Raw genomic sequence first — 26,913 nt, forward strand, 5'->3', positions numbered from 1 at the left:
CGTCCTGGGGACAGGCACAGAGGTGCCGGGTGCCTTAGGGCCATGGGGCACACTGCCGTCGTCTTCATCACGCTTCCCTGGTCCTCATCACGCTGCCCTGGTCCTCATCACACGGCCCTGGTCCTCATCACACTGCCCTGGTGCTCATCACACTGCCCTGGTCCTCATCACACTGCCCTGGTCCTCGTCACTCTGCCCTGGTCCTCGTCACTCTGCCCTGGTCCTCGTCACGCTGCCCTGGTCCTCATCACTAGGCCCTGGTCCTCATCACGCGGCCCTGGTCCTCGTCACACGGCCCTGGTCCTCGTCACTCTGCCCTGGCCCTCGTCACTCTGCCCTGGCCCTCGTCACGCTGCCCTGGTCCTCGTCACGCTGCCCTGGTCCTCGTCACTCTGCCCTGGTCCTCGTCACTCTGCCCTGGTCCTCGTCACTCTGCCCTGGTCCTCATCACGCTGCCCTGGTCCTCATCACTCTGCCCTGGTCCTCGTCACACTGCCCTGGTCCTCGTCACTCTGCCCTGGCCCTCGTCACTCTGCCCTGGCCCTCGTCACACTGCCCTGGTCCTCGTCACTCTGCCCTGGTACTCATCACTCTGCCCTGGTCCTCATCACTCTGCCCTGGTCCTCATCACACTGCCCTGGTCCTCATCACTCTGCCCTGGTCCTCATCACTCTGCCCTGGTCCTCATCACACTGCCCTGGTCTTCATCACGTCCTGAGGAGGAGTCCAGGCTTCTGCCTGAGGGAGGTACTAACCTTTCTAGAGGCAGAGTAGAGAGCAGTGCTGCTGATTGTTACTTGACAACTTGAGCTGTTTTCTCTAATTCATCTATGTCAGCGTGTGCCCTTAAGGTTTAGTGAATTGGTTTCTGCTTTTCATCTAATTTAAGATTTTTGAAAGGGTAATTTTTTTGAGATTATTAAATTGAAATTCACTCAAATTATTATACATTTCATGTTGATGATGAGAAATAGAAACTTGCATGGAAACTATAGTGATACAGAGTGAGGTTTTTATCAAATGGTCTTGTTCAAAAGATTTACTGGAAAAAATTTTGCTGTAAAGTCATATACTTAAATTCACTTAGGAAGTATAAGAATTTTATGAAAGTTGCAGTGAAAATGACAAGAAACAACATGTCGAAAGAAGAATTTCACATGACGATAGATGGGTTTATCATCTTAATACCATAAGACTTTTAAGCCCATGATTAATTGGTAAAGCTAGTTCACTAGAGGGACATTTTTAGCTTAGAGCCAGTAGGCACTATCTGGTAAAGGGTGGAGAATAAATACGTGCAAATTTAGAAACAAAATATTAAGTTCTATCTGATATTTAAAAAACAGACAAGTTTCCATTCGGACAAATGGATTTCAGCTTTGTGCATTCCAGGTTTGAATAATTAAGAAATTAAACCAGACAGTACAATATATTTAAGTATAATGGTATACAAATGAGAATAGTACAAATTTAGAATATAATGAATAAATAAGGAAAAAATAAAAGTAAACTCATGCCTTCTTGATAGTTGCTCTAAATAAATGAGATGAAGAAAATAAAGGAAAACTGAATGATTAACCAAAAAATAAGTCTGAAAATTTAACACTAGATACTTAATATATATTAATTCTTCTCATTATAAACTAAGAATAAAATATTTAAGTCATATTTAAATTCTGACATTAAGAGCTTTCTAAGGTGAAATAGAATCCCCTTCTGTACCTCAGGCTAGCAGCAAATGGCTCTAAAGGCAACTAGAGAAAAATGGGATGTCCTACACTGGTGATGAACCCACAGGAGCTGCTGTTTTACTCCATTCAGAAAAAAAGTAGAACAGAACCATACTCGTGGGCATCTCTGTGTGTGACCTAGGAAAGTTAACCTCTAATCCTACTTATTTCCCTTCCCTCTTTCTTATAACCATCCCCTACGACTCTCTTGCCCATATTGGGTATGCTTGATTTTATCTGTCCCTATTTAGGATTATCTAACAGTGTTTGCTTAAAATAATAATTAAATCAGAAAGCCTTCTATTTGTGTAAGGACATTACGATTTTCATGTGGTGAAAGGAGTGTAATGAATCACGTGGCAGCGTCTGTAAAGATGTCTGGTCCATGAGGGTATTTCATTAGGACAGTTTCCCTCACATCTTCCCTTTGAGAGTCAGGCATGCAGAGGGACACTCGGTTTCCTCAGCACCGACCAAATTACCCATCTCAATAGCCTGAAAAACACCGAGTGGATGATCAACGTACTAGCAAATCTCCTAATTTCACCTAAGGACTAACTTTTACATTGAGGTTTCTAGAGGAAATCAACCCCAAACCCATTCCCTAATCATTTGCCTAAAGAAGTGTGTTATAGAGTCAGCAAATGGATGTTTGTTTTTAATTTCGATGGAAAATTCATGGAAAATCAAGGTTTCTCAATTCAACAGCAAGAAGGACTGTGGGATGCCCATCCTTTATCACCTTGTGTAGGCTGCGGCTCTTCCATTCAGTCCTCCGGCGGTAATGCCCATGCCATACCGCTCCCAGGACTCAGCACCTAATCAAAGCATCCCCTCCCAGGCCACATGTGAGCACTTGTGAAACCCCATGGGCTTGAATTGAAGTGGACCCTCCCCTATTTTCCTAAAAGGACAAAAGCACAACCTCACCCTCCCTTCTCTCTCTCTTTCCTCTCTTGTGTCCCCAGGGATTATCTTATTTTCTGTACAAACAGGAGGAAAATTAGAAACACATCACTGTAGTTAACTGAGCACCTGCTATGTCTTGTCACTTACATGGCTTTATGGAAACCCTCAACAGAGCTTAAAAGTCGAAACAGTCCATGGAGGCTAGAGGCAGCCAGATCGGGTTCAGGTCTTGGCTTCATTTTATCTGCATGTTTTATATTTTGAAGATTTCCACTTGCATAGACCTCCCAATAACCTGGATTTGGAACCTTTGAAGCATCTTTTACTTAGCTATCTTCTTGTGACTTTAATGTCTACAAGGGGGCCTTTAAAGGAACCAGTTAGGGAATTAATGAACTGGGAGAAGATACCTGGGAAATCCCCCACCTCTTGTTTCATTCCAGAAACATTACCTGGCATCAGTAAAGGAAGGATAATCCCATTTCCTTATCTGTTCTAATGGTCCTGTCTCTCTATAGAAAATAAGATTTCCTGACAGTACCTCTCATCTTCTTTTCTGACAGCTTCCTCTGCTCTTTTTTTTCCCTTTCCACTCACTTTTATGACATAACCATGGGGTTTTATTTCAGTTATCCTGCTTAGTCGTGCCTTGACCGGACTCTCACTGGGGCATTGGTGATGTGCAAGGACTCATACAATGAGATGCTAAACCAAGAGTATTTGGGGGGATAGGAGCCAGCTTAGCCAATTATGTCCTACTCTAAGATAAGGACTTTTAGACATGGTGATGACTTCACCAGACTCTTGTTGACAGTGTAAAGGCATCAGCAATTTCTCAAAATTACATATGCTGCAATTTTTAAAAATCTACTTCTGTGATTCAGTCGGTTCAGTGCATTTCAAATAGTAACGAATTTCAAACCTCTGATTTACTTCCTCATGAAAAGGCTTATTCAGATGTGGCTTATAGTTATGATTAATTTATCTGCTATGCATCATGCAATGTCTGAGGATTATCATCTTTCAAATGGAAATATTCATCTGGTTCACAATTAGAGTCCCTCAGACAAATCTTAAAACTGGCTTGTAAATCAGGCTCTTTCATACTTTCCCAGTAATGTTCTCTTCACCATCTACAGGTATTTCTAGGGCTTAAACTTTAATTAGCTTAGTGGTTAGGTTTAGAAAATGGAATAAAAAATAAAAAGAAAATGGAATAAAATTATGTATTAGCAACCATGCCCTTGTTTTGTTGATATGAAACCATTCATTCATTCATTCACTGTTCAGTCAGCAAACATTTGTGGGTGTCAATCTGAACCTCAAACTTCTTTAAGCCACATGGGGAAAATGTAGAGACCTTTGCTAATTCTCTGTTTCTGAAGTGGACGATGAAACACCAATGTAATTGTTACTTTATATGAAAAGTATTTAGTGACTTATTAGCATTATGGCTAATTGAAACATGGTATCTCTGTACAGCTCAACCAAGGCGTTGAGTACTTACATTCTTCCTTAAATGTGCAAGGCACCATGCTGAGTTCTGAGTCTATAATGAGGAATCATACAGACCGGCCCTGTCCTTCAAAACATGCAATCTGGAGGGAGGAATTACCGCACACCCATGCATAACATGCGAGATTATAAACTGTCGTATGCAGGCATTCATGAGAACTCAGAGAGGACCCCCCAGAAACGTGGCACAGAGAGTGCTGGGTTAGCTGCATTTTGAGTATCTGTCGTAGTCAGAGGTGGAGAGCTGAGACGGCTTTTGAACATCAGCCATTCATATTACTCACCTCACTGGCTAAAAATCACATCTTTTTCACAGGAACTACTTCGAATTAGACGTCCCCCATCCTTACATTCAAAACATCCTTACCTATTTTGAATCTTAGAGTAAATGTGCATTTTACTTTTTTAAACTTTACCTAAAGGCTTGGGCTTGTCCTTCTAGGTCTCAGAGATCAACTGAAATGATTCTGGCTTTTTCCTCCCTGCCTTGGGTCACCTTTGAGCCAAGTTCATGAAACCAATTCTCTGTCTTTATCCAAGACCCGGATAAATTACAAAACACATTCCCACTTTAGCCCTCTTGCCCCCCAGAAAAGCAGAGGAGAGGAAAACAAGTTCATCCCCTGGAGAGGGACCAACTTCCTCAGGGGGCCTGTGCAATGTCCACCCCATTCATTTCTTCAAGAGCCCCCAGAGGTTCAGGATAAGATGAAGAAGTCCATCTCGTCCACTCTTCCTGGGGAGCAGGAACCCTTCCCTGTTCCCAGAGCCCCGCAGTCCTGCACAGCCCCCCTCACTGGGGGTATTGGGACCCATCCTGGGCCCAGCCCCTCTCAGGCTCCTGTGGTGTTCACGTGGTCACGGATGGCTCCCCCTCCGCCATCCTCCTGCAGGGGGAGGGAGGCACACATGTGGGTTTCAAGTCCTGCTGCCTCCTTCTCATTAACCAAACTTGGAACCTTAAAGACGGATAACACCTGCCTACAGCAAAATGAAGGGCATGTCCTGCTGTCATTTCAGACAGGTCAGTGTAGTCAGTTAAATCAGATATCGGACCAGTTTCTTGTTAAGCAGAACAGACACAAGGATGTCACGGGCCATCCATAAATGGCCATCATCACCACCCTCCAAGCTCTGGTGCCCGTTAGGGTACCATCAGGCCAGGAAGGCTGTCACTTAAGCACACCTGGGCATCATTTAGACTCTAGCAGCAGCTCCCAGGACTTCACCCACTCTGCTTTCCTGGAGTTATCTTCCTTCTTCCGCTGTCAAGGTCCTTCAATGTGCAGGCATTCATGTCTGTACTATATCTAGCGCTTACCACAGAAAGGATGCATGCTTCTCGCGAAAACACATGCTTCGTTTATGGAATATTTTCCAGTTTTCTGTGTAGTTTTGCTTAAATGATGGGTTTCTTTTCCTTTATAAAAAAAATAAGGATTTTGTCAACAGCTGAAACTCATTCTGTTGTTAGAATTACTGAAAACTTAGAGATTCTTTGATATAATCACAGTCTTTTAGACTGAATACTCCTCATCCAGATATTCTGGCAAAATGTGAAGATTTTAAAATGATTTCCAAAGAGCTGGAAAGAGCTGGTTTCTGTAAAAAGATAAAGATAGAGCTTCATCACATTGCTCATTAAACTCACCACCTTCCATGGCTAGGGTTCAGCTTTGGGCTTTCCCCAGTTAAAGGATTATTCTCTCTTTTTTAATTTAGTCTTCGAATTTTATACTCTTGTTCTCTCTTATCTATTAACATGGATCATTTTAGAAGATTGGCCAGCTTGATTCTAACATTCCTGTGGACTAAGAGATTTTTCTTTCTGACAGATAGTTGAGAGATTGGAAGCACAGTTGAGAAATTGCTTTACAGATGTGCCCTCTGTCAGAGAAATGATACCTGAGGCTCCGTAAACATTCAGCCAGGTGGCTGAGGAGACCCCCAACCCACATGAAACTCTTCTGAAAACATAATTACCTAAAACCTAGTGTAAAAATAGAGCCCAGAAACCCTAAATACCACTGGGCATATGGCTGTCTGTATTTTTATTTTCCCAGAATATTCAGATGTTTGAAAACAAAGGAAGAAACATTTAAATTCGCCTTTAGAGTTACTATTGTTTATATGGGGAAAGTAATTTTAAATTAAAACCTCGAACATCCCTACCACCTACAAACAGATTTGACCTCCAAAATTCATCATCTCTTGGTGCATTGCTGAACTTTTAGATTCGTGACCATTTCAATGTGGGATAGAGCAGAGTGTCTAGTGTCCCCAGGCTAAATCCCTGTGAAAATCTTGTCTTTTGGAAAATGCTGTGACTTGATCTGAGATGCAGAGCCAGGAGTGTTTTCCGGCATCCTCATATCCATAGGCAACTAACTCCCAACCGGGTCAGGGCCTGCATTGATGCCTGAGGGTCTTCACCCTGGGATGGTGGGTGCCAGTGTGTGCCATCTCCTCTTTGATGTCTGAATGTCTCTAAGGACCCCTTCAATTAAGAGAATGTGCCGTTGAGCCTGGCCATTTCGACTTTAATAGTCTAGAGTTTGGGCATCACCGGTCCATCCCGTAGGCACCTGGCGTGTAAGGTTTCATCCATTCACCTATATTCCTGTCCATGTTGAGAGGGAACGCCTGCAGCCTGAGAAGCCCGGCCTGCAGGCTCCCAGCCTGTGGCTAGTAAGAACGACAACCAAAAAGTTGCCTTGGCTTTACTCCTTCATTCTCGATTTGACTTAATCTCGGTGAAAATGCACAGAGACATCGGATGCAATTCTCCTTTTAAAAATGCAGAAATGGAGGTAAGTGACTATAGTATGACTGAAAGGATATTCTTTCTATAGGCTCCCAGGTCAGTCTCTGCAGAAAGCCCAGGATCTGGGCACACTGCATGGAAGTGAAAAAGTGTCCTGCAGAGGAAAGAATTTCTATTATGCATCCTCACATATCATCATTCCTACAGGCTATTGTGTTGAGCGATGCCTGGATTTTTTTTTTTCCCCTTTCTTTGGTTTTGATTTTTTCCTGCACTGGTTTCAATTTTGTAAGCTTTCTCAATGTTTTAAACTTTTCTTGGGTCTGAGGAAGTGCTTTTTGTAGGTTCAGTGTTCCCTGCACCTCTGGGGTGCCTTTGCTGTGCTCTGCTCACCAATGGTCAGCTCCAGGAGGCCCTCAGGCAGCAAGCCGTGGTCCTCACCACCCCAAAGCAGCACCACCCTCAACTTTCCTGCCCAGATATTTGTCTTCATGGGTGACGTATGTACATGTCACTGCGTTCTCTCTGTGGTTTAGATTCTGTGACCGTGATGGGATGGTCTAGGGTGCTGGTTGGCTGGTGATGCTTGCTGTTTGTTAATAGCTGCTGTGTGCTCAGGATCCAGCACATCCCAGGCATCAAGTATACATTTGTTGAATAAACAAATGCAAGATGTCAACCGCTTTTCCATTTATAAATATGCGAAGGCCACAGATGGAAATGGCGATGCAGGGTCAGCCCGCTGTCGCCCCTCCATGGTGGCTTCCCCAGGGCTGCCCCTCAGGCTCCTCATCCTTCCGCTCCTGGATGTAAAGAAGGGAGCACACCTGAAAGCGAATTGAAATTCCCTATAATTCAAATTCCCTTGCTTCCACCCTTCTACTCAGCTCCCAGTGAAACAGAGTTTAAGAAATTGTCCTCCAGTGTATGAAGAGTTCTGAAACAGAATATATTATGAATCTCTTTCCTTCTCAAACAGGAATCAAACAAGAGCTTAAAATTTCTACACGTGCATGTCACGTTGGATAGAAAGGCCAGGCCAGCAGGTGACCTGTCATGCCAAGGCGAGAACGTGCAGTGTGGGGTTTTGGCCAGACTGTCAGGGATCGAGTCCTAGCCCAGCCTCTTTAAAACTCGTGAGCTCCTTAAGCCTTTTACGCCTTAGCAAGCCCATCTATAAAGTGAGGATAATAATGTAATCAACTGTATAGGGTTCCTTTAAGGATTAGAGGAGAGAATACCTGTAAAGCTCTAACACTTAGTCTGGCCAAGTAAATGTCAGCTTCTATTCTTCTCCATTAGTGTTATAGCTTTGCTTAAGAAATTGGACTGTTTAGGTTACTAAACTCTTAAAGCAAGAGGGAATTACACAATGATACTAGTCACGTGGCCCCAGGCAGGAGAGATGAAAACATTCCTCCCTATTTTGGATTGTGCTACTGTCTTCAAGGTCCTGTGTGCTTTTGCACACTGGTGTGTGCAGGCATGTGTGGTGGACCCACACACTTGGAGAGGGGCCTGCAGCATGTCTCTGTGTGTCTCTGTGTGCCCACGGGGTGTGCAAGCTGGTAGCTGCCTCAGTGAGTGGACAAAGCATGGCCTGCCCTTTTCCTACCAGGATGGGACAATGGCCAGCGGGCAGGACTTTGGGGCAGCTCAGGAGGAGGAGTGGAGCGAAGGGTACAGGAAGTACATCCTGGAAGCTGCAGTTTCCAGTGTAATAGATGAGTTCACTCTCTTATGCAGCATTTAAAGGAGATGGAGAGAAATGGTCCTGTGAAACGCCTTCTGATTCCCCAGCCTCATGGATGGAGCGTGCCTTTCTTGGGCGGACTCAGGTCACCACGCAGAGTTCAGCCCCAGCACGTGGTGTGATAAGGCAGCATGTGGTCCTGTCCACAGGGGCAGTCCTGACCTTGCAGAGCCCTCGGCCCCCCGCTGAATGCCCCAGACAGTTAGGCCACTGGTTCTGAAACCTGTCATGTGGAGCTCCTATTTTCCTTTTCTCCACCCAGGCTGCTATCTTAGCATCTGACCTTGACAACATGCCAGCCTGTAACCTTATCAGACTCACGAACTGAGAACTTTAGGTCCAGGTAAATGCTGAACCCAAGATCTTGAGTGTACAGAGTATATGCATATTGTGAGCAAAAGTCTCTGATTAAGGACTTAAGAAAAGCCCTTTGAAACAAAGGCCATAGACATTGCACACAAACATGAGGGCCGTTTCTTTTGCTTAATCTTTAGTTCACCATTTTTCCTTCAAGTGAGGTTATGGGTTGAAATATAGGTAAGCACAATGTAATGAATAGACAACAGAGAAGCAGGAGTTTGAGAGAGGTTTCAGAGGCAACTCATAAGGGAGAAATGATCTGATAAGAACCATACAGAAATTAAGAAACAAAATCAGGAACATGCAAAAAGAAATGCAGATGTTCTTGGCCACGACTGTGGGTTCAGATTTTCAGGTTCTCAAGTGAAGCAAAGACCTTCTGTTCTCATGGAGTTTTCTGCAGCCCTGGATAAACTGTGAAAACTGGTTTCTCAAAGCATAACCAAAACCTTTACAAGCACCCTGACCGTGTGACACCTGGCATGCCCCCTAGGAGTTCAAGTGTGAGGGTCTGGGCACAGCCCAAGGAACGGAGCCCTGGTGTGGAGGCTGCCTTCCACTCCGCCCTCTACTGAGGAGGGAGTCTGAACAGGCCCGGAACCCTTCCTTCTTCTTCAGTGCCTGTGTGAGTGTGTGCTTTATGGGGCCCCTGACGTGCTTTCCAGTTTGATTTTCTGGGTCAGTCAACAATTACCACGTGGATCAAAACAGAAACCCGATGTCAGCTTCCCCTGCTCCCAGCTCCTCCCTCCCTGGTGCATCTCTTAGGCTTTTGTTGCTGAGCTTTCTGGGGAGCGAAGAGCAGGGAGGGGAAGGGGAGGCCCGAGCAGGTAGGCAGACAGGCTGCAGGCCAATATGAGGTCAGGTGAGCATCACCTGAGAGGTCGGGCCCCTCCTGCCCCATCCTGCACTGCCCAGTGTCCTTGAGAAAAGACTGCCCAGGATGTCAGAAAGAGGGGATGTGCATTTTCCTGAAGGCCCAAATCTGTAGATGTTGGAATTATTTTTCATTACAAATGTCACAAACATAGAAAATAGGGAAGACAAATCTTCCTCTGACCCAAGGTCACTGCAAACATTTTAATAAGTCCTGTCGCATCTCTTCCTTATGTTCCAGTTTACATGTGTGTGTTCTCTTTCAGAAGTTCGTTAATGATAAGCTTTTTCCATGTTATCACATCATTTGTATCCTTCATTTGCAGAGAGTTCCTCCTTACATATTAAGTCAATAGCTCATTTTTAATATGGGAGTTCACATTCTTGAGCAAATACATTCAACCATTATAGATACTTTTGTTGATCTAAAACAATAAAATAGCTAGTTATTTTACCAGCAAAATGGGTTTATCAGAGAACAGCAAAGAACTGCAATTCTGGACATGCAATTTATATCAAACCACAGGCAAGTCCAGAGAATAAAGGAGAGGAACATTTTTTTATAGAGGAGAAAAGGAAGTTGTGATGGGCTGTTATAAACAAAAAGTCCATTGGAGGAAACTGGGAGTTTGAAGTATTGAGACTTTCCATTGGCTGAGCTGTGCCGTTTCTCACTGGCTGGACTGTTGCCAGGCAAGGAGAAATTCTTCCTTCCTTCTGCTGGTAGTAAAGTAATAACCTTTCTGTTGGCGATGCAAGGTACCTCTCTTCTTGTTGATAATGCAGTTGACATCGAGTGGTGGGGCATGAGAGCTCCCCCTTCTGGCCTTCCGATTCCTTTTTCTTTTTTTCTTTTGAATGTAAGGGACCTGAATGACTCTCTTTTCCTTGAAAATAAAGAGTATTATTCTTATATAAATTTAAAAATGACCTCTCTGTGTGTGGTTCTATACTACAGTTTTAAGTAAGATGCCATCATTTAAAGTGTGAGAGTCTGGTAGCCAATAGTTTACCTTCACTAATTCAACCAATGTTTATTGAGTACCTCTTCATTTTGTGTGTCAAGTACTATGTGTTGAAGTGTTTACAATAAATACTCATGAATTTCACATTCTATGCATTAAAACTTTAGTATTATCACAATATTTAATCATATTTTAATATTAATTTTTTTTAAGAATATAGATTACTTTTTGAAAGTAAGAATATCTGTGCAACCACTACCCATATAAAGAACTGGAACATTGTCGGCACCAAACCAATTGCATTTTATGCATGTATGTGTGTATGTATTTATTTTTGGTTGCGTTGGGTCTTTGTTGCTGCGCGTGGGCTTTCTCTGGTTGTGGCGAGCAGGGGCTACTCTTCGTTGCGGTGCGCAGCCTTCTCATTGCAGTGGCTTCTCTTGTTGTGGAGCACGGGCTCTAGGCGTGTGGGCTTCAGTAATTGTGGCACACGGGCTCAGTAGTTTTGGCTCGTGGGGTCTAGAGCATAGGCTCAGTAATTGTGGCGCATGGGCTTAGTTGCTCCGTGGCATGTGGGCTCTTCCCGTACCAGGGATCGAACCTGCTTCCCCTGCATTGGCAGGCGGACTCTTAACCACGGTGCCACCAGGGAAGTCTCTCATTTCTTATTTTGTGTATGTGTCCTTATTGTTTATTTTCTTCATTAAGTTATTATGTCAGTGACAGTTTAGCCAGGAAAGCAGAAACCACACGAGGTATTTCAAGCAGGAACGTTTTTAGTATAAAGGACCACGTGCTTACAAAATAGCTGGAGAGGTTGGAGGAGTAAAGGTCAGAGAGAGACCCATGTAACTCTCAGAGTTGCTCTGGCTATTAAAGAGGTGGAAGGTGTGGAACATTCCAGAAATTCCTGGTGAGGATTAGAGTTAAGCCAGCATTGGAGCAGGTGATTCCCAGGAAAACGTCTGGAGACTACTGCAGACCTCACATCTGCCAAAGCCGATGTTTATATCCTCTCTGCCAGGGACATGATGCTGTGGCCCTGCCCACATCCTGTGCTCGTACTTCTCATTGGTGGGATCGCCCCGACAGCCTCATAGACAAGAGATATAAAGACTGCAGTGCTGACAGGGAGCCCCTGTAATCGAGGGGAGAGCAGGAAAGAGAGGAGTGAGCTGGGCTGTAGGTTGTTATGCTTGAAGATAGCCCCCTCCCCCAAAATATCAGCTCTTGGATTCACTGTTTTCTCTTCCCTAACATATTAACTTGTGGCTCATATTTTTGTCTGCATCCAAATATATTGATGTCTTCATTTTCTAATATACTGACTTTTGTTCCAATCTATATCAGTTCCTTCTTTCTGCTTCCTTGATCTATCCTTTCTTCTAACGCTGTAAGTAAGTATTGGCTTCATTTATTTCCATTCATACCTATTTTTAGCAATATAAGTATTTAAGGCCATGAAAATACCCTCTGAATCTTACTTTTAGCTACACACTGTAAATTCTGTTTTATAGCATTTTTGTCATTGTCATTTTCATAAGTGAATTTTGCCGTGAACCTAATGACCACTCTCCTGTTTTGTTCTACTTCCACTAATTGCTTAAAATTTCCAGGCAACACTCTACATTTTCCCTTTCTTCTCCTAATCATATACTTTCTTCCTTATCTGCTTGTGGCCTATCAGTGTCCTCAACTGAAGATGGAACTGTCCTTCAGAAGGAGCATTTGGAAATGTGCGCAGGCATTTTCGTTGCCATGATGAGTGGGGGTGGGTTGCTACCAGCATCTAGCGGGCAGATCCAGGGGTGCTAAAAGTCTCACGATATGACAAGCATGCTGCATAAGTAATACTGGTACCTAAAATGTCAGTAGTGTCCCGCTAAGAAAAATGAAAGGTCTCCAGTGTCACCAGCTAAAAAAATTAACTGGCAGAGTCAGAACTTGGACATGCGTTGGACAAGTTCAGTGTTTTTCTTTGCATTATATTTTTTCTATCACATTGTTACTAAGTTATTCCATAAATGACTAGATCTAGATTTCCCTCTTATCCAATTAATGGGTAAAAGTTTGGGACTTGGCTGACACCAAGGTCAAACAAATGTCTCCACTAAGAAAGAAAAATGAATACGTTAATCAAGTAAACTTCTGTTTCTATTTCAAAGAAAAACAATTTCCTGTTTGCTTGATCGAGAGCCTGTACCTCCCTCAGGACCATCAGTGATCATTAAGGCCTGATTCTTTGTTAAGACTTGAGCATAAGGATTGAATTTCACACGTCTTCAATCTCAAAACTGGAAACCAAACTGAAGACATTATTCATAGAGTCACACCTAAAAAGCCAGAAGACTTTGGTCTTTTTAAATGGACTTTTAAATTGTCATATAAGTGGAGAGAAAAGATTAATTTTCCTTCCCTACTATTAGAACTGACCACTAACAGTTTTAGAAAATGGTACTCTTGTTCAGTAGGTCCTCATGTAAATTGGGTCATTAAGATTATCTGGCTTAATTTAAGGGAGTTCTCAAGATTTAATTTAATGGAGTTCACAAGATTCCCTACAGAACAGCTTTAAAATGACATGTGTTTATTTCGTCTAATTTAATAGTCTCTTATTCCCTGTTAGCAAGTGGAAAAGTAGACTCATAAAACATTGATTCAGATTTCGTCTCTGCATTGATACATGGGTGAATCATCAAACCTGTGCCTAGTTCATCCTAAGTACTGTAGAAAGAAGAGAATATACCCTTACTTGGATGGGTTTTTTTGCCAAGTATTATTAACTCACTACAGTCATCCTTCCCTGTTGGTTCCAGGAACCCCCATGGATACCAAAATCTGCAGATGCTCAAGTCCCTTATGTAAAATGAGGTGGTATTTGCAAATAACTTATGCACATCCCCCCACATACTTTAAATCATCTCTAGATGGCTTATAATACCTAATATAATGTAAATGCTACCTAAGTAGTTGTAAATACACGGTAAATGCTAGGTAAATGGTTGCTGGCACAAGGCAAATTCAAGTTTGTTTTTTTAGAACTTTCTGGGATTTTTTTTTCTGATTTTTTTCCATCCGTAGTTCGTTGAATCAGCAGATTCGGAACCCTTGGACCAGGAGGGCTGACTGTATTAACTTGCTGGAGCTTAGAAGTTACTGAATATAATGAAGTTGGCCGACGGCTGAAAAACTGCCTAATAAGTGTGGGAACAAATCAATCCATGCAGGCTGTACTCTCCGCTCTCAGGAAATTTGATCTAAGGGATGACACGTAAATGTCCACTGAACTTTGACATTAGGTTCGCCATATAATGTCTTACCCAAACCTGGATGCTATTGAGAGGGAAAAGGGTTGCTTACCATTTTTCCAGGACAAATGAGCACAAACCTGGGCTAGCCTGGCAGGAACTGTCTTTACTCACAACACTCCGGACACCAAATGTGTGGGTTTTGTCCATACCAACCACCATTGCCGGATTTTCCAGCCTCCAACGGGGTGTCCTGCATTAATCTAACTCCGGTACTAACTACCTAGAGTCACCGTCAGACCCCACAGGTGAAGGGCTCAGTCCCACAGCACTGCTCCCACTTCAGATGCCATTTGCATGCCAGGGCACCCACACTTCTGTCTGACTTGGCTACAAAGCTGTGGGTTCTACACTCTCCCACCCCCCCCCACTCCCCCCGTTTCAGGTTCAATATTTTGCTACACCAGCTCACAGACCTAAGGAAGGCACTTTACTTACTTACCGTCACTGGTTTATTGTAAAAGACACCAGGGAACGGTGAGATGAAGAGGTACACAGGGAGAGGTCGGGAAGGGTTCCGGACTCGATGAAGCTGGGGTATGCCATCCTCCTGGAAGCTCTCTGAACCCCGTTGTTTAGGGGTTTCCATGGAGATTTCATTACACAGGATTGATTAAATCATTGGTCATTGGTAACTGAACTAAATTTCCAGCCCCTTTCCCCTCCCCAGAGGCCCAGGATTGGGCTGAAACCCTCTAATCACGCCTTGATGCTTCTGGGGACCAGTCCCGTCCATAAGCTGCGTAGGGACCCCACCACCCGCCAGCTCAGCAGCACACAAAAGCCACTCCAAAGGTTCTAGGAGCTGTGTGCCAAGAACCAGGGACAAAGACCAGGTATTTATTTTTTACTACGTGTATATCACAGCTGTGTAACCTGAGACGTAAAAGTGGTGGCTTCGGATATTGCGTAGAGCTGCGGTTCTCAAAGTGTAGTCCGCAGGGCAGCAGTGCCAGCAGCACCTGGGCATCAGTTAGAAATGTAAATCCACAGCCCCCACCCCACGCCTGCTGAATCCAAGGCTCTGAGGTGGCTGGGATTCTGTGTTTAAACTACCAGAGAATTCAGATGTGCGCTCAAGTCAGGGAGCATGGGAGTTCAGAGGCAGGGGGATGTGGGTCTGACTTAAAGGGATGAGAAGACTTCTGCCAGGTGTGTCAGGGGTGGCAGTGGAGGACTGCATTCCAGGTGGAGAGTCAGCTGGGAGTCAGAGGACCAGGGGCGATGTCGGCATGAGAGGGATGCAGCAGGGCTGGAGGACAAGGCTGGGAAGTCTCCAGCTTAAAAGGAGAAAAACAGACTTTTAACCTGGGAATGGCATGAGCGTGTGTGTGTGTGTGTGTGTGTGTGCGCATGTGTGTGAAGGAAATATCCGTGGTATCAGTCCAACAGCTGGACTTGAAGGAGGAATGCCTGGAGTAAGGCATGGGGGTGGGGTGCAGGGAACTACAAGACTGATCCCTTGACCACACAGAGACCACAGAACCCCAGGCAGGGGGGCTGGAGGAAGCCTGCTTTGAAATGGATGTTTATGTATTTGTGCATCTGTTTAGACGGCCAGGTCTGTGAGTCCAGGAGGCAGCCTGGGGACATCGGGGCTAAGAGTGGGTGCGGGGCAGGAGACGGTGGCGGGTCAGTAATCCATCGCCACGTGCAGTCAGGGTGATGCCCAGGAAAGCACCTCCAGGAAAGTGGACGAGGGCGAACCTGTGCAAGGCTTGGAGTGTAAGACATGAGGGACCCTCCTCCAGTGCCCATCACTGCGTGTTTGCATCTGTTCTGTGTGTGACGTAGTGACAGGGCACACAGCTGGCTCGGTACCACATCAAGGACACTGAAAGAGATGGATTTCCGATATGTGCTTCCTTCCACGGTGAAGCCCAGCAGGAGGTGTCAGTGGGTTGCGTTGCCTCACGTGCCTCTTGGCTACCCCCGTCCCCAGGAGAGCTGTGGCCACGAGGGCTCCGTGGCCTTGCTACACAGGTCACCAAGCCCATCTTTGATTTTACTAAATCTATATATTAGAACAAATGTCACAGCTTCGGTCTTAGCAGAGCCTTGAAATATTCCTTTTTATTATCATTCTTCTGCCTCGTGGGACTGAGGTTCACCTTGACCTTCTTCCCGTTACTGCTCAGGGACATTTGCTGTATGTGACTTAAATCTTGTTCTTTCATAGAAATACTCACTTTCAAGATTCTCAACATGTTTAAGTAAATTTTCTTATATTTCTGCAGAAATATTCCATGACCTTTATCAAAGTCACTTTTAATATGCCGTTCCTGATGAGAGACCATTAAAATCAGGAAGATACAGTTGTGAAATCCACACTGGGGTGCATCAAATAAAAACTGTTTAACTTGGTTAAAATATGATTGTGTCAAGTTGGCAGAGAGCTGAATAATCGCACAAAACCACAAGGGTCCTATGTCACCTCTGATGTCCTCCATCAGCACCGACAGGGCCATACCCAAGGCAGGAAGTGGTCTGGGGCTCAGATGCATGAGATCTGTGCTTGGGACCCAGGAGGCCTCTTTTCCCTCTACTGATCAAGGAAACTGATTCTCTAGAGAAGGGAACTTTCCCCATCGACTTGCCTTATTCCTTTTGACAAAGCAAAGCCAAACATCAAGCTTGTTTCCACGTATATCTTAGAGACTTTTAGTGTTCTTTAAGTAAGGGACTCGGTTTCATAGAGAACCGAGCATTAGATGCTGTTGAGCCTGGAGTTGCCAGCCTGTGGCTTTGGTCCTCTGAAACCATGTCTTGGGTCCCTTCCTTTATGAGATACCTCTGGTCATTTGCCTGTGGGGACCAAATTGGATGCAGGTCATTCTGAGCAGTGCAGCCTTGACTGCAGAGGAAGTAAAACAGATGGGCCTCATGGACAGCAGGACTCCATCCATTTTCCAAGCACAGCAATAAAAATCATTTTAAATCTTAATATTAATTGTGTTAATTTTTAAAATCAACACTGGTTTGGTTCTTTTTCTTTCTGTTTTTTTGTTCCTCTTCACTGAATGAACTCCTTAACATCATCCTTCAAGATTTATATCTATTTTACAGTCCTTTTGTATTGTGGTAAAATTTATGTGGTATAAAATTTACCATTTTAACCAGTTTTGAATGCATGGTTCAGTGGTATTAAGCACATTCATATTGTTGTGCACATGTCACCACCATCCATCTCCAGATCTTTTCCATCTTCCCAAACTGAAACTGTGCCCCTGGACACCTCCCCACCCCCTCATCCCCCATCCCCTGGCAACCACCCTTCTACTTTCTGTCTCTGTGATTTTGACTAGTCTAGGTACCCTGCTGTAAGTAATGGTTCCTTTTTTAAAAATTATTTTTTGGCCATGCCCCATGGCATGTGGGATCTTAGTTCCCCAACCAGGGATCGAACCTGCGCCCCTTGCATTGGAAGTGCAGAATCTTAACCACTGGACTGCCAGGGAAGTTCCATTGGTACCTTTTTTAGTAAATTTAATGAATTGAAATATCGAACATATTGAGGGATGCTCAGAAAGCCTGAGTAGCCCTGGGGATATAAATGGAGGCTGAGAATCAGACCAACTTTCATTTCCGTTGACCTCATTTGAGGCAACATCCAAGCCATTACTGTGAAAAGGTCACCATCCGGCTGCAACCCTGGAGGTATTTTGCTCTGTGAATTCTCTGCTGCTGAAGCGCTTATCACTTTGTTGTCTGTATTTCTTTCTGGTTTATTACCGATCATTTCCTGTTGTGCCCTCTCACTTAGAAACACAAGTGAATGTACTAACTATGTGTTTGTTTTGAAAAAATGGTTGGTGTTTCCAATTCTGGAAACAATAGAAAAGAACCAAAAGATTGTTTCATCAAATATATGTTGGCACCCATAGCAAGACACATGTTACAAGATGTTAAAATGTAGGGGGAAGATACAAGCCATCTTAGAACTGATGCAATTCACTGATAAAATTCATCAAGACAGGCCGGAAAAGTAGAATATTAGTAGTCAGCCAAAGGTCATTAATGCAAAGGCGTCCCAATACAGTAAAGATTTTTTTTCAAGAGATTTCATTAGCGCTTCGCCTGCCTTTTACCAGGGGGCATGTTTGTGAGTCTTCACTGTGCACTCCACTCTCTCACAGGACAGATGACCACGAGAGCCGGCTGCTACAGAGACCTGAGGTTCCCGGTGAACGCATCATTCTGCAGCCCCGACGCCCGGCCTGTCACAGGGGTCGTGCCTTGCAAAGTGTCCGCCTGTCCCCCCAGGTAAGAACTGCCATGTTCCTCTGAATGGGTGTCAGGGTTTAGCCGATATAATGCTGAGGCCTTGGTGCTCTGAGTCTGGGGAATAGAAGTTCCAACCACTGCCACGTAATCCATGACAGCAGAGGCAAAAGGAACAAGAACTGCCTGAACAGGTGAGCCAAATAAAGTGCATGGGGCTGGAAATAGCCTGCAAAGCCTTGTCAGTGGGAGCGAAGGTCTCATAGTAGATGGCGCTTGTTCTGTCTTACTCAGTGCAGGCTGTGGGAGGGATGGTGTGCTGTGGACATAGGAACGCTTTCCCTCGCAGCCTCTATCCCCTTCGCTGGTGTTTCCTTTTCTTACTGAGTGAAACCTGTTAGAAGAACCCGCTGGCGAGGCCTGTCCAGGCTGTAGAGGGAATGTGGCTGCAGCACATGTGTGGGACGGGCCGCAGAAAGCAGGGCTCTGTCACCCCACTCACCGGTCCCCAGTACTGCCGCCCCTCCACGTTTCTGAAGAAAGCTCAGGTTCCCTGACACGCGGGTTGGGAAGGACCCCGAGGAGGCAGCCGTGGTCCTGCCCTGCCCTCCTCAGCCATCACTCCCTGCGCTTGTCCGTAGTCCGTCTGCTTCTCACTTGCTTCATCTTCACAGAGGGGCTGTGGAAATTATCTGAGTAACATATTTACGGGTTGAAAGGCCCGTTAGACCCTTCAGACAGCGGAGGTACTCGCCACAACACATGTGATCTCATACATCTTGATTTTAAAGACCCACAAGAGCTGGCTCTGCTGAGCTGAACCTCAAAAGCAGAAAGCTGGATGCCTCTCCCAGAGACAGTAAAACCCAAGAGGAAGGGAGGCACTGTCTCCCTTCTCTCTGAGTTTGTGGGTCCCTGGTCCCTCACTTAGGGTAGAGATGGAGGACACAGACCAGCATCTGAGAGGCCGGGACCTTGCCCCCCGTCACCGTGAGTTGGGGTGCCTCCCTGGGAAGATCTGTCCTCCCTCAGAGGGCCAGTGGCCCGACTCAGCTGGGTTCCTCCGCTACCACGCCCCACAGCCTGGTAAAGAGAGAGAGAGAGGGGTCAGTATTTGCAAAAGGAATTTAGCGCCTGAGGCCCATCACCCACCGAGGCATTGGAGGCCCCCCTGGGGGTTCCTCTGGGACCGAAGGAGCTCCTGGAACTGATGTCCACCCTGGTCCTCGCTTCACCTGTCAGCGATCCTGCAGCCAGCCGGGCGCCCCCATGGTCTGTGCAGGGCCCCATGGCAGACAGAAGCCCAGCCACCATGGGCTCCTTCTGTGCCTGAAGCGACACACCAAGTGCACACCGTCCAGGATGGTTTACGAAATGAAGCCCCTGGTCGGCCAAGAGAGGATATAGCACAGCACCATTTCTGCAAAATGAACCTCCTGTCCGAAGGAAACAAGGGGCCAGACAGCCAGGGCTCCCCGGGTCCACTGAGGTGTTGCACCAACTTGACCCCTTCTCCCCGGACAGCCAGTTCTGCACCTGTGTTCCAGGTGACACAGCGTGGACCTCTCTGTGACCTCTGATCATACATCTCCAAGGAGCCTTGGGGAGAAGGACGTTAGGAGCGCTGCTGCAGGCACTGGGGTTCTCTTTCCATATTGCACCGAGTTCTTGCTAAGGCAGAGGAATCCAGGGTGCCTCAAGGCAACTAGTTAACAGTGTTGAAAAGTCGAAAAACCTCACTAATTTAGACTAAGGGGTGTGTGTGTGTGTGTGTGTGACTTTTATGTGCAGGGGAAACTAAAGTTACTGGTGACTTGGGACTAAATCCATCGCAATGCTAAAGCTCAGGCTGATTGGGAATATTTAGTTCTTGCATGGAATCGCTCCCTGGAATCGTGTGAGTGGCTCATCCCCTTGCAGTCCAAGCTGCCCAGGTGGGCTTGGTGAAGCTCATTACAGTGGACTCAAGAGAACACTCACCCCAGCCCCGGGCTAAGTCACCCACTCCTCGGCTTCCAGCTTCGTGATTTTAAGCATCCCATAACTCAGATGCGAAGTGATGGTTGGGACACCCTGAATAGGCCCCTCTGCATCTCCAAACCGTGCAGGACTCAGCCCAGGATGCAGGAGTGGCTGGTGGCCCTGAGCGAGCAGGGGAAGCAGAGGCAGCCATGGTAGCCAGCAACCGCTGCTTCTCCGAGGACGGCCTCAGCCCCGTGGTGCGGGGAGAAAGCTGGGGGTTCCCCTCCCCTCCCTCTCCTGGGCTTCCTCCTTGTGCTGAACCCTTAGGGAAGGCATTTAAGCGATGCCCGGCTGCTGTCTGTTCAGTGTTACTCCAGATGGCAGGCTGCTTCTACCAGCGTCTGGTCCCGTGTAAGTGCACCAGAAATGTCACTTTCCACAAAGGTCACTGATTGGATGGGATTATTGGTTATTGGATTTCAGCGATAGAACTCTAGCATACCTTACGTGGTCAGGCAAAACTGTCCTTACTCTCAACCATTATCCATGACTATCATCATCATCTCTTGTGTCTGTTCAGATAAATCTTTGTTCCTGGTACAGAATTTTCACGCTTATTGATTCCAGAAAGTCTCTCCAGGATCAGATGTTGGTTCTGTCCACTGACATATCCTGAGGGACGATAGCTGTGCCTGTCCCTCAGTAAATGCTTGTAGAGTTCAGGGATGAACCAGGGTCCCACGGGCCAGGTCAAGAACTCCAGGCCTGCGGGGTGGTCTCGGGAAAGTGGCTTCACCTCCTGGTGCCTCGGTTTCCTCGGCTGTGAGTTGACAAAGAGAAAACACGCAGATGTGTGCCCTAAGTACGAAGCTCTGTGGCCAGTCTCCCTTGGGGGGTCTTGTAGGTGAGCCCAGCCGGTCCTGTTTGGATGCTGCCGTTGAGAAATAAGACACTGCTTTGTCAACTGTCCCGTAATCCGTAATAAGCCTTATTTGTATGCTTCCACGTGTCTCTCACGTAAAGTACCCACCCTAGGCCAGCCTCCTTCAAGATCTGCCCCAAGAGTAAGAGAGCTTGTATTATTCTTGATGAGCCACAGCTTTAGGGACTGAGGTCTCATCAGACGCTTTCGGTCACCAGCGCCACCTGAGGCCATTAACATCCGTGTGAGTGATACCGCTTGCCTGACTCTCCAGTCCTGTCCCCGCCCCTCGCTCCTGCCGTCAGCGAGGACGGCCAGACCGTGCTCCTCCACGCACATTTCCTCTTTCTTGTCTTTGTTAATAGAACCCCAGACACACACACTCACACACCCACGCTCACACACACTCTCACACTCACGCTCACGCACGAACGCCCTGGTGGACGTTCCCCATCCCCCTCCTAGATCCTCATCAGCCAATGAGATGCGAGCGGAAGAGATGCAGATGCCTCCAGAAGCGCTCCTGCAGAAGTGCTCCTTCCTCCCCTCCTGTCCCCTCTCCTGAGCAGTAGCAGAGCTAGCCTTAGCTCCAGCCCCGACAAAGCACTTGGGGTCACGAGACAGAATCCCTGATGACTCCCTGGGGCAGAGCTGCCCCCCTCCGCCCCATGTCTCCAGCCCAGCCTTCCGCGTGAAGGGGAAGAGCTCCCTCCCATGTTTGAGCTGTGCTTCCGTGGCCTCTGTTGGGGCAGCTGAGCCCTCTCCTGCCTCCTACCTGCTGCCTCTGTGAGACCTTGGTTCCAAACACCCTTCCCTGGCCATGGCCTCTTTGTCTTTGCAGCTCCTGGGCTCCCAGATTGATCCATGCTCAAGGTGTCGTCCTGTCTCACCCGGTGTCCAGGCTTTAACCCCCTTGTCCAACTCCACTTGCCCAGAAAACCCAGCCCGGCGACACCTCTCTCATCACTCACTCTGCTGCCTGTGGAGCTCGGGAGCTTAATGCTGCCAGAAGCTCACAAGCCCACGTTCTCACTCTGAATGTACGACCACGGGCTTCCCTGGCCGCCCAGGGTGGCAGGCAGTCCTGACGCCCTTCCCTGGGCATCTGGTCCCTCGCGGGACAGTGATTTTACATCACCTCCTGTCTCCTCCAGCTTTCTTCTTCTCCAGCCCACACTCTTGGCCCAGGACCTCAGACCTCAGAGATGGGCTCAGGCAGTGGCCACCCCCTCCTCCCACCAATGCCACCTGAGACACCCCCATCACTCTGCCTTCCTTCCTTCATGCTGGACCAGGGCCCTGCTTCTCCCCCAGAACCTTCATAGTTATGTCTCTGATGCTCCTCCTTCATGTGGATGGATTCCTTCCAAGAAAGATTTTTAAATGGGTGTCGGGTTTCCTTCAGCAAGATTATAAATGTATATATATATTTGTATGTTACTAGTTTTTCCGGTAGGTCCCCTGTTCAGCCCACTGTTTCTCTCCCTTGGCCTCCCCCTCCTCCCTACAGTCTGTCTTCCTGGTTGTCAGGGATCTAGAGCCAACAAGGTCTCTGGATTCTTCTGCATCTTCTATTCTGTACTTAACTCATTTGTGTAGAATTTTACAAGTACACTCTGTCAACAGCTTTGTGTGCTGAAAGAAAAGGCACAGCTCAGGAGCAACAGGGTCAGTCTAGGGGAGACTGGAAGTGGTGCGTGGGAACAGCCTGTAGAGAACACAGTGAGGGCACCCAGATCACCCCAGAAAACCCAGAGACCCCCATCTTACTGAACTCTTAGATTTATACCTCTCATATCTTTTGATATTTATATTTCCTCTGAAAGAGAAAGCTTTGGGAGACAATAGAAAGCCTGGCAGTGAAGCTAATGCCATGCGTCCTTGCTGGGAGACCCCTGAGGAGGACAAGAGGGGCGCCTGCAGGGTTCCTGCTTCACCCCCAGCCAGTTGCAGGAGCCTGATGACAGGCCAGCCCGCAGGTGTCTATGGTCCGGGTGAGACAAAGTTTCCCAGTTCCCAACCCACAGCTCTTCTGCCTCCAAGTCCTTTGGTGGAGTGGACTTAGCATGCTAAGGGGCTAGAGCGGCATAGCCCATGGCTGCCAGCTTCCACCTGGTCGAAGGTGTGGGCTGAGCTGCCGCCTTGGTACTCCCGCCTGTACGTAATCAGGGCAACACAAGGCCAGGATTTGTTGAGGGAATCCACGTAAAAGCTCTTAGCCCAGCACATGGGCTAAAACACTCAGTAAATCTTGGCTGTTTTATTTTTTGCTGCAAAAGGAGAAACAAGTTCACATTAGTTATTTATTTAGTCTGTGAAGCAAAACGACCAGTGACAAACACAGAAGAATGAACCTGTATTATATACCTCAATCCTCGTGGATTGTCATTTTAACCGTTGAATTGGGAAGATAGATCTTAATTTTAAAAGTTGTTGTGCTGTCCTCTGAAATGTGAGATACATTTCTCTCTTGCCCAGAATACCGATGATTTTTTTTGTCCCTGATTAAGTGGGCAGCAAACCCAAGCTTTATTTGTCCAAGCAGGAGAGCCCTTGCCTTTCTTACTAGACTGCTCCTGCGAGGCGGCTGGCCATGACCCTCTCGAGCCGCGTGTCCACCTGCTTCTCCGCGGCCTCACAAAGCCACAGCGGCCACAGTGCGTGGCTGCAGTCCTCAGCCTCCCACGTCTTCGGCTGACTCGGGGCAGGGAGGATGGAGGGTGCAGTGTGCTGTCTCCCGCCCCACGTGAAGTGAAGGAGGCTCCCCAAAGGACCGCGGAGCGGAGACTTTCAAACAGCCTAATCCACCGCCCTTCTCCTTTCTAAGTTACAAGAACAGGAAAACTGCTCCGCTGGTGGGAACCCCTTGCCTCCCCGAGCCCTCCCCATCCACGTGTGCGCGCAGCGCGTCGAAGGCGCGCACGGTGTCGCGGAGGGGATCCCAGCTCGTAAATCTCCGCGGGGCAGAGACCTGGGAGTCCAGGACCTCCTAGCTGGAGGAGGAGGGTCTCAAATCGTCTGCGAGGCCCCGGCCAGCAGGAGCATCACGGCCAGATGATGCAGCGTCAGCGCTTCGACAGCTGCTCCCCTGGGACGGAGCGAGGCCAGCGCCCCGCAAGGAGGCTCTGAGGGCCTCTCACAGACGGCAGCGTGCGGCTCTCCCACGGCTCATTTGAGGGAGAATCGGGCATTTTCATCGCTTGCTTTTGAAACGTGAACTATAAATCACACGGCTATTTATTTCCTTTCTATTTCTCAGTTTATCTAAATGGAGTGGCTCTTCCTGTCATTTATCTTCTCTCTCTAGTTTTCGAAGCACAAACACTAATTGTACACCTTCCTGGACCATGGACTGAAGGTGGAACGAGAGGAAGTACTTTCCAGATGGTAAACGAACACTTTTCCTCTCTCTTCAGTATTATTCTAGGAATGCAGAGTAAGCGTGTAGATAAAACATACTGTCATCGGATGCCCCACCCCCAGTACACATGTAGCCCCCCTCTGTATTCCTCTCTGCTTGATAGTCGGATGGTCCTATTGTTTTTGCCTACACTTTGCTGACCCTCTACAAACCCATCAGCAAAACTGCTTCTTTTACAACCAAGATACCGAAGCGGGTGACTGCATCCATTTGGTAGAAATGACAGAGAAGATGCAGCAGGACAACTGTATGACTAATGATCTTCTTATGGCAACACTGCCAGTGACAGGAAAGGGGGCAGTGACTTTTTTGTCTCATCTCTTAGATACAAGCCTTGAAAATATTCATGCCCCGTAGTGTACAGGTTAGCAAGGGAATGAAAAGGTCCGTGGTCACTGAGGTGATCCGTATAAGTGAAATGGTTTAGCTCCCAGGATGCTACAGAAGTGAGTATTTCAGTTCATTTAATTAGCAAAGTGACTGGGAATAAACGAGCCACAGGACTGGCTTCCTGGGCGTGCGACCTGCCCATTCACCCAGGGCCCGGTGCTCAGAAGGTCCGCCTCTTGGTTTAATTCTCTGATGCAGCCAACTTGAAATCCCTCATGATTTTGCACCTTGCACTGGATTCCACAAGTTATACAGCAAGCCCTGCCCCACAGCCCGACTTCTGTGTCAACATTCTTTTCTAGAATCTTTGGAAACTGTACTGGAATGTTTCTTCTTTTAGTAAATCAATTATACATTACTCTTGAGTTTGAAACACAATGACTTCAACTCATGGATTTCTCTGGTGACACCACAGTGGCAGATGTGAAGGATATACGTGGTACAATTATCTTTTCTTATTTTCTTTCCACTTACGGGCTGAGCGCCAGTTTTGCTGGACTTAAGAATACTTGCAGATGCGTGAAGTAACGCTGAGGAGAGCTTTACAGAACCTGTGTCCTCTGGGTTCCCCAGCTTCTCTGTCCTGTTCTTCTCGTAACGAGCCTGCCTGTATCTAGGGCACCTGGTGCTGCAGCTCAAGCCCACAGACGCCACCTCCCTAAGGGGGCCTCACTTTTCTTGCGAAGTCTTGTCCTCCCTCCACTGTGCCCCCTTTGAAAAGGCATCTAACCCTCTACGGTTAATCAGGGAAACCAGAAGTGTTATAGCATCTCTGTAATTGACACTCTTTGGAGAAGCATTCAGCTTAAGTGTGAAGTTGCCAGTTCAGGTGCTAGGGTCACGGCTTGAAACTGTATAATCACCTAGATGTGACAATATCTCAATATAAAAGAGGATGTCTTGCTCTATCTCCTCCAGGAAAGATGTCACTTAACCAAAACAATGAGGTTAAAATACATTCAGGCTGGTATACATATTTGTTACAATATATTCACAATGAAAATCAAGTTACAAATGTGGACCAACTGGTCCTAAGCAAGACTGATTTGACTTATTTCCTCAGTTGCTGACATATTAACATGGAAACCGTTGCAGAAGCAGTGGGGATATAAAAATCATAGCTAACTTTTTAGATCTGGCTTCATCATTTCACACCTAAAAATCTGCCTTACGTAGTTCTGTAAAATAGTTTGGGTTTTCTTTTGTTTCGTTTTTTGTCTGCTTATTTGTTTTGCTTTATTTGTTTCGGTGCATGCATGTGTGGCAGCATGTGTGTGTGTCTGTGTATTTTGTTGTTTTAATATATATATAGATTTACCTATGTGAGCAAAGGCAGAAAGGCACTTTAGGAATACTTCTATATTTCAGGGAACTTACTTGGAACTCACTTATAAAGGTTAAATAATGCCTAAAATTTTCATAATACTTTTATTATTCTGGTCTTCAGACTTCAATATGATCGAAACTAAAATTCATCAAGTCCCCTAATAATATACACTATGGCATATGCTTCAAATACAAAAATGAAAAGCAAACCTATAGATAGATAAATAGAATAGATAGCTAGATGACAATTAGATAGGAAAGTAGGTAGATAGTTAAATAGAATAGATTTTACTACAAATCTATATGTATATCTGTATATTCACTGCAAGTGTACTAATCAGGGCTTCTGAAAATATCTGAAGCTTCTCTCAGATCATCTTTTTTGGGAGAGAACACAGTATGTTGGTTTTTATGTAAGATTAGGAACCATTGTTTTATTCTCTGATCTGTGAATTATTTAGAATGATTGTTTTTTGCATTTCTAAATTTAT

General features: G+C 46.3%; 1 protein-coding gene across 1 annotated transcript in view; it reads left to right on the plus strand.

The window, feature by feature from the left end:
• The window catches only part of ADAMTS16 (ADAM metallopeptidase with thrombospondin type 1 motif 16), a 148,302-nt gene that overhangs the window by 79,851 nt on the left and 41,538 nt on the right, over positions 1-26,913 (plus strand). The window contains exon 16 of the mRNA XM_068531855.1: positions 18,317-18,443. Within this exon, the coding sequence (XP_068387956.1) occupies positions 18,317-18,443 (127 nt within the window). The remainder of the gene's footprint in view (positions 1-18,316; positions 18,444-26,913) is intronic.

Source organism: Eschrichtius robustus, chromosome 2 (assembly GCF_028021215.1).
Source record: "Eschrichtius robustus isolate mEscRob2 chromosome 2, mEscRob2.pri, whole genome shotgun sequence".
Lineage (NCBI taxonomy): Eukaryota > Metazoa > Chordata > Mammalia > Artiodactyla > Eschrichtiidae > Eschrichtius > Eschrichtius robustus.